General features: G+C 41.6%; 1 protein-coding gene across 3 annotated transcripts; it reads left to right on the forward strand.

Moving 5' to 3' along the window:
• The first annotated feature begins 2,828 nt into the window (after positions 1-2,828).
• On the forward strand, positions 2,829-12,294 carry LOC306981689 (spindlin-Z-like). 3 transcript variants are annotated; one of them, XM_079581320.1, is made up of 7 exons: positions 2,829-2,847; positions 2,916-3,032; positions 4,385-4,433; positions 7,241-7,373; positions 9,037-9,154; positions 11,021-11,254; positions 12,067-12,294. In XM_079581320.1, exons 2-7 carry the CDS (start codon positions 2,993-2,995, stop codon positions 12,264-12,266), a joined length of 774 nt encoding a protein of 257 aa, XP_079437446.1. In that variant the 5' UTR covers positions 2,829-2,847; positions 2,916-2,992; the 3' UTR covers positions 12,267-12,294. The 3 variants fall into 3 exon arrangements, with proteins under 3 accessions (XP_079437446.1, XP_079437447.1, XP_079437448.1); XM_079581321.1 differs by lacking the exon at positions 2,829-2,847 and adding an exon at positions 2,892-2,909 and having other exon boundaries at positions 2,944-3,032; XM_079581322.1 differs by lacking the exon at positions 2,829-2,847 and having other exon boundaries at positions 2,916-3,028.
• The last annotated feature ends 326 nt before the right edge of the window (positions 12,295-12,620 follow it).

Raw genomic sequence — 12,620 nt, forward strand, 5'->3', positions numbered from 1 at the left:
GTAATTTTCTTTTCTTGTCTTTTCTTTTCTTTTCATTTCTTTCCTTTTTAACAAGCACAATACTTAAGTACATTTACTTAATCATTACTGAAACGTTTCGGAATCACCACACTCAAACTAGGAAGAAACACAAAGTCAATTCCACTGCTGCTGTCAGACCGGAAGTCACCGCCTCAGGAAAATAAAAGCCTGTTACTGAACACTCATTCATTTGTTGCAAATGAACAAAAACTTGGTTTGTTACAGGCATTTAATTAGGTTTATGAAATTCTACACTTCTAATGCACGTTTGTTGTCTTTTATTCTCAGCGTAAATACTGAGATAAATGTGATGCAGTATGTCGTGCTTTTACTGAGAGGAGCCGGCCGGAAGCCTCGGTGCTTGGTGCAGTACCGCTGGTTCCTGTACGGAGGAGAATGGACCGTGCGAACCGACACCGTCCGCAGTGTTCTCCCCGAGCACCGGGTCCGCTTCTGCCGGCTACATGCTAAAGGCTAACCGCAGACAAGCACCGGACATCGCTCTGTAGTCGCCTCTCGCCTTGACCGACGGCCTGTCCGGCGGGGGTGGGGGGGGAGGAGGGAACGGTACCGCCCCGTCTGACCGGACCGTGACTGTCGTTTCGTGGGTAAACAGCGCGCTGGCCCCCGCTGTGGGCCTCGGCCGTGGGGTCTCCCGCTGAGCTCCGCCCGCCTTCGCCTCTGCCTGTGAGTACAAACATGGCGGACGCTGCTCTGCGGATGTTTATTTCTTCCTCCTCAGACAAAACAGGAGCCGCATCTGCCGCTCCGCCGCTGGTCCTGGCGCGGGCCCGCAGCCTCTGCATCCGCCTTTAGGTGCAGGAGCAGGTCGCACCACGCCGCAGTACAGGCGCTGTCTTTGGGATGACGTTACGACAGGTGCCTCGGTCAGGTCCAGGTGCTCGGAGGTGACTTCACTGAGACAATAGGCAACGGTCATCGTGTATATTTACTTTTTTTTTATATATATATACATTTTTATTTATAGTTTTGTAATAGAATGTTCAACAAAGTGAAATCATGAAGAAAGAAAAAAAAAAAAAAAAAACGACAACAGACTTTCGATTTGCTGACCTCTAAGTGTGTACTGTATCTGCTCAGGTGTGGTCTTTTTTGGATTTTGTCTTCTCTGTGAACTTTGGTTGCGCTTCAATACTATGTCATCACAATGTCAAATAGATCCAAAGCTGGTCTTATTATTACTATTACTATTACTGTGTGACCATAAATATCAAAATGTCAGCCGTTTCTAGCACATTCCATAATAAACTGACCAATAGAGATTATAATGGGCCCGGGTTCCAGGTTTGCCAGATTCTCAAAACCAATATATAGTTCCAGGCTTCCAAAACTATCATTATTCAGCACAAACTATTGTACACTATAAATATGTCAATCGTGCTGTAGCACCTGTGCAAAATATGGCTCATGTCATCACCTCCCTTAACTACAACACAGGCTCATACACTGTCCCATTTTTTACATTACGCACACGCTTGGGATGACAACATGGGCACTCACCTAAGAGACGGCTGCAGCCAAGGAGGAGGATAATGCGAACTGTGGAACTGATTCAGGGACAGTCTCTCCTTCTGGAAGCAGATATTACACCGATGTGAATACGTCTGACCGAAAGCAAAGCTCTGCTGAGAGGGGACAGACCTTATCTGGCACTCTGAAATGATCCTACATTTAGGGCTTTTTTAAATTATTGATCGTACATTGTACAGGGGTCAAAATTATCGTACAAATACGATAGTTATCGTAGGTCAGGCAACGTGCTGTTTAAAGGTTGCCTGTCCAGCCGTCCACTTCTGCTTTTCAAAAGCTGGACCGTCTGGAACTTTGTTAACGGCCAGTCAAATTTCAAAAGAATTTATATCACATGCCACACTGTCACGACAGGAACCAAATAAACCACTAGTAAATGACTGCATTTCTGTTCTTCCAGTTAGCCTGGCTAACACCAGACTAAAATCACAAGTGATGTTTAGTCTGGTGTCACCAATTCATTTTCTCGTAGGAGAGGTGTGGTTTACGATCGTCCATAGTCGTTCATTGGGCGATACAAATGTCATCAATGTGTCTGCACGAGGCCACAGCCAATCGTATGAGATGACGTATGACGTACGAGCTGTAAACTTTTGAGCTAAACTATTTAGAACAAGGTCCAAAGCTTGATCGAAAAATACCCTCGCGTCTGCTGCTGTCATGTTTGATCCGTAAATAAACTTTTTTTGTGTGTCCGTAAATAAACTACAAGCTTCCGTAATTGAATAGCGCGTCATCGTCATCGTCTCCTCGTTCTGTGATTGGTTCCCAAATCCGTGGGAAAATTTCGGCCATGGTCCCCAGGCTGTTGTGCAGTTTGAAATGATTCGAGCGCACACAGCAGCCTGGTGTTAGCCAGGTTACTTCCCAGTGGGTGTCCTGTCAAAAAAAAGTAAACGTTCATAGCGTTCAGCACAGGCTAGCTGAAGCTCGTTCATGCTAGCAATTTGGCTATTTTTGAGGCAGCTCCATTATTTAGAATACGGCAAAAATAAAAATAGTAAAAGAATAAAAGTAGGAGGATGTTTTGCATGTTATAACAAACACGTGGAGGTCAGAATGACAAGCCTGTGTTCAATAATACTTCATTAGGGGCAAAAAACTTTTAACGGAAAGTCCACAGGAGCCAGGAACATCCGGAGCCAGCCGCCATATTGTATTTTAATTAGAATAATTTTTCTTTTTCTCTTTTTTCCCTAATGCGAGGATACCAAACATTACGTTATTGCATGTGAATTCATGGCATTCACAGTTCTGTGGTGATGTCTCCACCAGGTTCGGCCCGACTCCAGCTCCGGCCCGTTTCCAGCTTCGGCCCGGTTCCAGCTCCGGCCCGGTTCCAGCTCCGGCCCGGTTCCAGCTCCGGCCTGTTTCCAGCTCGGGTGGTGGCAGCACTGGCTGCCTGTGAGCCTCCAGATGAATGAAGAGTGCACTGGGAAACAGAGACACTGCTGAGGCAGGTCTGCACATGTTCACACGGTTTCTATATGTCAGCCTGCCTCCCTGTGTGTGGACAGTCTGCTTGTCTGCCTGTCTGCCTGTGTCTGCCTGTCTGTCTGTGTCTGTCTGCTTGTCTGCCTGTCTGTCTGTCTGTCTGTCTGTCTGTCTGTCTGTCTGTGTCTGCACTACAAAAAGTAAATATCAAGCATTGGCTTAAATGACTTGAATTGAGGAAATGTATCTTGTTTTGAGCGGTTTTCACTCATTTAGACACTTTTCCTGATCGGACCAAGTTTACTTGTTTGAGGACATTTCAGATAGGGCTGCTCGATTATTGAAAAAATAATAATCACGATTATTTTTGTCATAATTGAAATCACGATTATTTGTTGCCTTTAAAAAAATCCATCAAAAAAGTGACAAAAATCCAGCAAAAAATGACAAAAATCCAACAAAAAAAGACAAAAATCCAGCAAAAAAGTGACAAAAATCCAGCAAAAAAGTGACAAAAAATCCATTAGGCGCATTGAGTTGCCTTGTGTACGAAATGCGCGGTATAAATAAAGTTGCCTTGCCTTGCCTTGCCATTAAAAAAATAACAAAAATCCAACAAAAAAAGACAAAAATCCAACAAAAAAAGACAAAAATCCAGCAAAAAAGTGACAAAAATCCAGCAAAAAAGTGACAAAAATCCATTAAAAAAATAACAAAAATCCAACAAAAAAAGACAAAAATCCAGCAAAAAAGTGACAAAAAACCAGCAAAAAAGTGACAAAAATCCATCAAAAAAGTGACAAAAATCCAGCAAAAAAAGACAAAAATCAATCAAAAAAATTACAAAAATCCAGCAGAAAAAGACAAAAATCCCAAAATTAAAAATTAGAAAAAAAAAAAAAAATGAAAAAAAATTGAAAAAAATAAAAAAATAAAAATTGGAAAAAATAAATATAATCGATTTTTTGCGATTATGCTAATTTTGTAATCGTTTACTGTTGTAATCGAAATCGTAATCGAATTTCGATTAATTGAACAGCCCTAATTTCAGACCAGTTTTAGGGTAAATCTCGCTTGAAATAAGGAAGTAAAATTGCCAATGAGATAAGACCAACTTTCTTACCCCATTGGCAAAGAAAATGACCTGAAATAAGGACGAAATGTATCGAAACGAGTCCGAAACATCTCAGAACAAGTGAAATAATCTATAGGACAAATGCCCAACAACTTCTTAACTCGTCAAAACAACTAAAATTTGGATTAAAATTGCTCAAATTGAGATGTTTATACTGATCTAGTTAAATACTTTTTGCAGTGTGTTTGTCTGTCTGTCTGTCTGTGTCTCTTGTGTCTGAACCTCGCCTGTCTCTCTCCCCAGGACATGCAGGTGTTTCTGTAAATATGATGAAGAAGAAGAACCCTCACAAGTAAGACACTCCCTTCAAAAGAGACTTCATGTCTATGTTTATTCCTCTGAAGAAAACATGAGCCAAAGTACATATGGCCTTATGAAACCACATTAAAGAATAAATAACCCCCCGTACTAGAGCTTTACTCCGCCCACATTCAACATTTCGTCGACTAAAATATTTAGTCTTAATTTTAGTCAAAGTGATATTTTAGTCGACTAAAATTGGACTAAAACTAAATGAAAAGGAGAGACTAAAATCATCCAAACTTTATTGAGCGTCTGAAAGAGCCTCATATCATTTAAATCCTCTGCCAAATGAACATGTTTGTGCTTTATTCATGTGGGAGCAGCTCCATGAAGTCGAGGACCTTGATTAAATATGATTATAATGAATATTATTTGTAGCATCCGGTCAATTCACGAAGGCCAGAACTGGTGGTGAAATGACTTTTTTTTTTCCGTCCTTGTCGTCATCAACCAACGTAAGAGCTGAATAAAACAAATCATTACCATGCGTTACCGTTACAGCTCGTTACATTAGATATTCCTTTCCATTAGCATTTACAAAATTAACCATTAACATTTCAAGTTGCTCAAAAGCATTTTTATAAATGTACAAACCTTGTTCCCAATTGACTGAAGCTAAACCTTGTAATTTGAGTTGCTTTTTCCGTAGTTTTTCCGTTTTTACCGTGAACCTTTTTCCGACTTTTTCTTTCGTCTTTTTCTCCGTGCAATCTTAACTTCCGTTGTTACGCTTCCGGTTTCTATAGTTACCAAAATAAAACCTCGATACAACAGCTATAGTGAAAATAATGCAAAAGTACTTTGTTGGTCTTTACATTATTAATGCAAAGTCGACTAAATTAGTCTTAAATTTAGTCGACTAAATTGACATGCAATTTTCGTCGACTAAAACTAGACTAAAATTGGAAAAAATCATTTTAGACTAAAACTCGACTAAAATTAAATTACATTTTAGTCAAAAGATTAAGACTAAAACTAAAATAAAAGATTAAAGATTATAAATGAACACTGCTGGGGACATGTGGGTGATGTTGACTGTGAGCATGAGGCTGACACCACGGCAGAGCCAACTGATTAAAAATTCAAACAAAGCATATTTTTTAACCACAAGGGCACCACATAGACAGTTTTAGGGTCAAAGTTAAGATTTTAACAACTTGAATGTCAAAATAATGACCGAGACATGGACACAGTACAATATTAAGCACCCTTTTATGAAGTTAATCAGCCCAAAAAAGTTGATTTGGGGGTTATTTGTTCTTTTAGGTGATGTTACTAACTCTGGAACAAAAATCACAACAAAAAAGTTTCCCTCTAAACGTGAAAAAAACTGCCAAACTGCTAAATATTTAAAAGTACTAGATGTATGTTGGTCATTTTTTTACTCACCTCTGCCACCTCAGGTCTTACACACCTTTCTGCAGACAGTTGTGGCTCATTCTACACATTAGGACATGGAGGAACATGTAGGGGGAGGAAAATACTTACTTTTAACATTTTTAAACTCCGTATAGTCCCTTTAAAAGTAAAGATTGATATTCATATGTTTTGGGGGTCTCGACTTCATATGTTGAAGGTGGGTCTTAAAGCTACACCAGTTGAGATCCACCGCTGTAGAGCAGGGAAAGGCAACATCAGACCATACGTATGTCCTTTTGGTCCAATAGATAATTTTACGGAGTATGAAAATATTGTCAATTCCTTTCAAAATGTCCCCCTTTTTCAGTCTATTTTGGGAACACCACTACAATTAGTACATAGCAAAGTTTGAGGGGCCACTAAGGTCTAAATAGTGCCTCAGGGAGACCACTGCGGAGTCTCCATCAGTGACAGGTCCAACTGGCTGAAGGACTAATTTTGACACCATATTTTATTTTAGTTTTAGTCTTAGTCTTTTGACCAAAATGTAATTTCATTTTAGTCAAGATTTAGTCAAAAAAATCTTTTCAATTTTAGTCGACTAAAATTGCATCACAATTTAGTCGACTAAATTTAAGACTAATTTAGTCGACTTATATTTATAATATTCATTATAATCATGTTTAATCGTGGTCCTCGACTTCATGTTTCTTCTCCCACATGAATAAAGCACAAACCTGTTCATCTGGCAGAGAATTTAAATGATCTGAGGCTCTTTCAGACGGTCAAGAGAAGTTTGGATGATTTTAGTCTCTCCTTTTCATTTTTATTTAGTCTTATTTTAGTCGACTAAAATATCTGGACATTTTAGTCATAGTTTTAGTCTCATGAGGAACGTTTAATTTAGTTTTAGTCCAGTTTTAGTCGTCAAAAATATCACTTTGACTAAAATTAAGACGAAATATTTTAGTCGACGAAATGAACACTGACTGGCTGAAGGACAAAGTATCTGCATTTCTAGTGGTAGAATTGACATTAACACTGATTTATCTGAGTTGTGATTAATAGAATAAATAAATATTGTTAGAACCAGTAACAAGTTAAGCGTCTCATTACCGTATTTTCTTAACTATAAGTCGCACTGTTTTCATAGTTTGGCTGGGGGTGCGACTTATACTTGGCTTATATGTCAAAATATATAATTTCACATCTGTTTTTACTGGACACAAATGCCCCGAAAAAGAAAATCATACAAGCTGGTGCAATTTATACTCCGTAGTGACTTATAGTCCGGAAAAAATATGGTAATTACTGATGAAGCTTCTTATGGTGAGAGGCAACACGTCCACAACACCAGAACAACTCAGATCAGATGACAGCTTGAGAAGACAGTGTGAGCAGCAGAACCGCTTCAGCAGAGCTCTCTTGTATTATCAGGAAACACAAAGGCTGTGTCGGGGGAGCCAAGGCCCTGTCTCCTGCATGGAGGGACATGGTGGGCTGTCGCATCCAGCACGTGTGGAAGAGCGGCGACGGGCACGCTGTGTGGAAGGGCACCGTGCTGGACCAGGTACAACGCAAAAGCACCACAACTTCATGATCAAACCAAATGTCTTTTTTTATCCATGTTAGAGCAGTGTTTTCACAGCTATGTTTGAGGGATTCTGAGCATGAAATCTGAAAATGCTCCATTCCACGGGTCTACGCCGCTTTTTTTCCACGGAGCAGTGCAGTACTCGGCACAGGTCTGGTTTCACTGGTGGAGGCCGACCCCGCATGTTTGGGTTTCAGAGGGTTTGCAGAGAAAACCAGCCCAGACTGACGGTTTGTGAGGCCAAGATCAAGCTACAGCTGTGGGAAACATTTGATATTGATTTCACCTCTCTGTGCCACTGTACTACATTCAACAACTCACCACTTAGCACTCAGTGTTTACTGTGTTGTCTTTTAAAGTGCATTATTATAAAGTTACCATTGTCTTTGCCATGCAATGCAATTGATTTAACTAGTGTTAGATGCTTTACAAATGTCTCTAAACTGGAGAGAGAATTCTTGAAGCGAGTATCCAATAGTTGTTTTATATTTTCTAATAAGATAGCTTTGCTTGGCGAAACATTTGAGGTCGTCAGTAACTGCAACAGTTCGCGTCATGTGCCTGCAAGAACAGGTATCCGCTCGGGCTGGGTATTCAGCTTCACGATGCGATACGTCTCCCGATACACGATACGTCTCCCGATACAGAGTTCACGATACGTATCACGTTTCAAGTGTTGCGACAGTGTTCATTATATAAGATGTATTCTGAATTCTGAAAAAAGGATCTTAAAGGAATAGGCCACCGTTTTTCCATACAGAGATATGTTCTTACCTTAGCTTTGACGAGTTCTTTAGGACCTGTCTGGTCTTCACCCGTGCCTTCAGTCACGTAAACACAGCACAATATGTGCATCCGCACATTAAAGTGAAGATTACTGCGCAGTAAAGTGAAGATTACTGCGCGGATTTCTAACTACTCCTGGTATCATTACGCCTTACAATATAGTTCCCCCTTTTATCCGCTTAGAAAATCCACATTGTTTAATGTTGTGTAATTATACTTTGTAGTGGAACACTTCACGTAACCATATTTAAATAGGGAAAACGTGGAAGAGCTTGGTAGCTTCTATCTTGACCTGTTTTGGAGCTATAGAGGAGAGAGGGAGAGGCTAAATGCTAACGCCGTCTGTGCTAAAGAACTCGTCAAAGCTAAGGTAAGAACATATCTCAGTATGTAAAAACGGTGGCCTATTCCTTTAAAGGTGCACAAGTTCAAGGTTTTTATTATGCTGAATAAGCTCAGCGTGCAAATTACGCCTTTAGTTGAGTAGTTAAGAGTGTGTTTTGTGATACACTATGGTTAGATAAACATTGCATATTACTCCATAACGATATACTGTCGATACAAAGCCCTGGTAAGCGCTTGGATAAAAATTGTTTAGTAATTTCTGCTTTTGATGCGTTCGCTCATCCAGTTAATGTGCTCCTCCTTTACCAAACTTATCCCAGAGTCAAACTGCCTTGTGTCTGTGGAAGTGCCTCCTAACCCCTATAGGCACTGCGTCGAACGTTTCCAGAGAAATTGGCCGTTTTAGGGGAACTATTATGAGCTGAAAACAATCTAAAAAAGTAGAGAAGCTGTGGAACAATACAACGAAAGCCTGTGGTGTCTAAAGGCTTTGTGCTCTGTGTGCCAGGTGCCGGTGAACCCCTCCCTGTACCTGATCAAGTATGACGGCTTCGACACCGTGTACGGCCTGGAGCTGCACAAGGACGAGCGCGTGCAGGGGCTGGAGGTGCTGCCCGACAGACTGGGTAAGGCTTGACCCTCACGCGCTCCTGTGTCGGCCCAGGGTTTCACAGGACATAAAGAGTGTCAGGATGTTTGATGCAGATATTGGTGACATCGCTCGATCCTGTTCACGCCACAAGTTTTCAAAGTTCAGAATGGAAAAAATATGGTCCAAAGCACATTGAGTTGAGATGTATTGAGCAACGAAATGTAAATAATAGATCGAGCCAGGTTTAAATTCATGTGTTTCTTTATGATGTGGTTAACGCTTTGTGTTAAAATGGTAAAATGATTGTGTTAGAATAAATAAATGAGTGATTTCATAAGTATAATGTGAGGGCCATGCATTCTCTGCTAAGCGGCAGCTGCTGTAATGACGTGACAAAGCAAACCACAAATCAGAATCGCTTTTATTGCCAGTGTCTGTGAATTATTATGTGAATTTAAGCATTATATTTGGGTGACTTAGGCTGTATCCGAATGTCCACACTATCCCCTATATAGTGACTATATCGTGCTCACGCCATTTTTGTAGGGGTCTCCGAATGTCCAGAGAGAAAAAAGTATCCACTCGAAATTTCCCACATTGCATCTCGAAAGGTAGGGAGCATCGATGGTCACTCCCACAATGCATTGCGAGAGTCGGAGAAGAGCCTGACAGAGACAGGTCTTTGAACTAAACAACACGACTGAAGTAAATCAGCTGCTTCAGTCGTGTGTTTGTGTTTCTCATGAATAAACGACCAAAATATAAACGGTAAAATATAAACGGTTACGGTGAAAAGATGCTAACGTTAGCTGCTAACCTTTAGCTTGAGCTGTTAAATGACCGACAGCTTCATGCTAACGTTAGCTGCTAACCTTTAGCTGGAGCTGTTAAATGACCGACAGCTTCATGCTAACGTTAGCTGCTAACCTTTAGCTTGAGCTGTTAAATGACCGATAGCTTCATGCTAGCGTTAGCTGCTAACCTTTAGCTTGAGCTGTTAAATGACCGACAGCTTCATGCTAACTTTAGCTGCTAACCTTTAGCTTGAGCTGTTAAATGACCGATAGCTTCATGCTAACTTTAGCTGCTAACCTTTAGCTTGAGCTGTTAAATGACCGATAGCTTCATGCTAACTTTAGCTGCTAACCTTTAGCTTGAGCTGTTAAATGACCGATAGCTTCATGCTAACTTTAGCTGCTAACCTTTAGCTTGAGCTGTTAAATGACCGATAGCTTCATGCTAACGTTAGCTGCTAACCTTTAGCTTGAGCTGTTAAATGACTGACAGCTTCCTCTCGAATAATCCAAGCCATTCACGTAAAATCCATGTGAAGTAAAAGTGTATCTGACTCGTATTAATCCATAAATATTCCACTGTCTCATGAGTTTGTTTTTTATCACAGAAATACTTTATTCCTGGAGTTTAGCAAACTTTTAGTAGATGTCGTCACTCAATCTGCTGGTGTTCGGACACCGGACTCTGACCGACTTTCGGCGTCTCTGAGCTCACGCTGGAGTGACTTTTTTTTTGTGATGATAGTTTTAATTTTAATTTAAATGACAAATAAAACGCATGTAAAAGTGCCAAAACAGTCGTTCTGTTTCATAAAATAAACGTTTGTAACAATAAATAAATTGATGTGTCCGAATCGCCAACAGAATCAGTGACTATATAGTGACTATATAGTGCGGGCCTGTGTAGTGAATGAGGGGTGAGGGAATAGTGTGGACATTCGGATACAGCCTTTGCCATATGAATCATTTCACAATGTAGAAAATGAAGGCCTATTAAAAAGACAAATAAATAAATAAACAAGATTAAATAACCTGAAAGTGAAGGTACCCCAGAGCCATCTGGGGCTGTGCTTTACCGTCAGCGTGTCTCTCTGATGGCGTTGCAGCGAAGTCGCGGCTGACCGACGTGAGCCTGGCGGACGCCATGATCGGGAAGGCGGTGGAGCACATGTTTGAGACAGAGGAGGGTCCGAAGGAGGAGTGGAGGGGGATGGTCCTGGCCCGCGCGCCCATCATGACGTCCTGGTTCTACATCACCTACGAGAAGGACCCGGTGCTCTACATGTACCAGCTGCTGGACGACTACAAGGAGGGAGACCTGCGCATCATGCCCGACAACAGTAAGGACTCTGGGCTTCGGGTTTGGCTGAGTTCAGGCTCGCGCTGCACGATATATCGCCAAAACATGGTCAACGCGAAGAGACACAACATGCGTCGCAAAATCCCTGAGGTCTTAAAGGAATAGGCCACCGTTTTTACATACTGAGATATGTTCTTACCTGAGCTTTGACGAGTTCTTTAGGACCTGTCTGATCTTCAGTCACGTAAACACAGCGCAGACGGCGTTAGCATTTAGCCTCTCCCTCTCTCCTCTATAGCTCCAAAACAGGTCAAGATAGAAGCTACCAAGCTCTTCCACGTTTTCCCTATTTAAATATGGTTACGTGAAGTGTTCCACTACAAAGTATAATCACACAAAATGAAACAATGTGGATTTTCTAAGCGGATAAAAGGGAGGACTATATTGTAAGGCGTAATAATACCAGGAGTAGTTTGGCATCCGCACAGTAAAGTGAAGATTACTGCGCGGATTTCGAAATGGTGGCCTATTCCTTTAAGCCTTGTTTTGTCCTAATGCAGTATTTAAACATCTGGATTTTCAGTTTAAATCCATTTTAATGTCTCGAGCTGATACGTTTGGGCTCAAATCCACTGGTGTTTTCGGCCATTATTGCTATGAACTGATTTGCACTGATTGCACTTTTCAAGCTTATCCCGATCTGACCCAGGGCACTAAAATGTCTAAATTCAAAAGATGATTTTGAGACAATATTTCTGACATTTCTGACATAAATTTTGATGTATGAAAACATGTTGAAGCTCTCAGACGAGGCCGGTGTCTTACATGTGTCCTACGGTGCTGTGGTTGCAGACGAGGGCGCCCCAGCGGAGCGCGAGCCCGGGGAGGTGGTGGACAGTCTGGTGGGCAAGCAGGTGGAGTACGCCAAAGACGACGGGGGCAAGCGCACCGGCATGGTCATCCACCAGGTGGAGGCCAAGCCCTCCGTGTACTTCATCAAGTTCGACGACGACTTCCTCATCTACGTGTACGACCTGGTCAAAACATCGTAGACGTGACGCAGGCCTGCCCGAAGGACACGATATAGAATTACGTCGCATCAGCAAAGTCAAAGTGAAGAAAACAAATGGATAAATGCAGCTTGGAAATTGTCCCAGGGCGCCTTCTGTCCGTACCCCCTTTCTCAACAAGGAGAAACTCAAACAGCCCTCTGGGGAAAGAAGAAACACAATCAAGGACCGCTCCCCTCCCGTGAACGGCTACAGATGGAGGTTCCTTTCGGAGGTTGTCGTTCAAGGCGTAGGTCCAATCATTGCAGGAGCATCTCAATTCTTAAAAGAGACTTAAGTTCTAACTGGAAATTGTCCGTGTTGTGCGGAGCCTTGGCAAACACGTCCAAAAGCCAA

Source organism: Gobius niger (assembly GCF_951799975.1).
Source record: "Gobius niger genome assembly, chromosome: 22".
Taxonomy (NCBI): domain Eukaryota; kingdom Metazoa; phylum Chordata; class Actinopteri; order Gobiiformes; family Gobiidae; genus Gobius; species Gobius niger.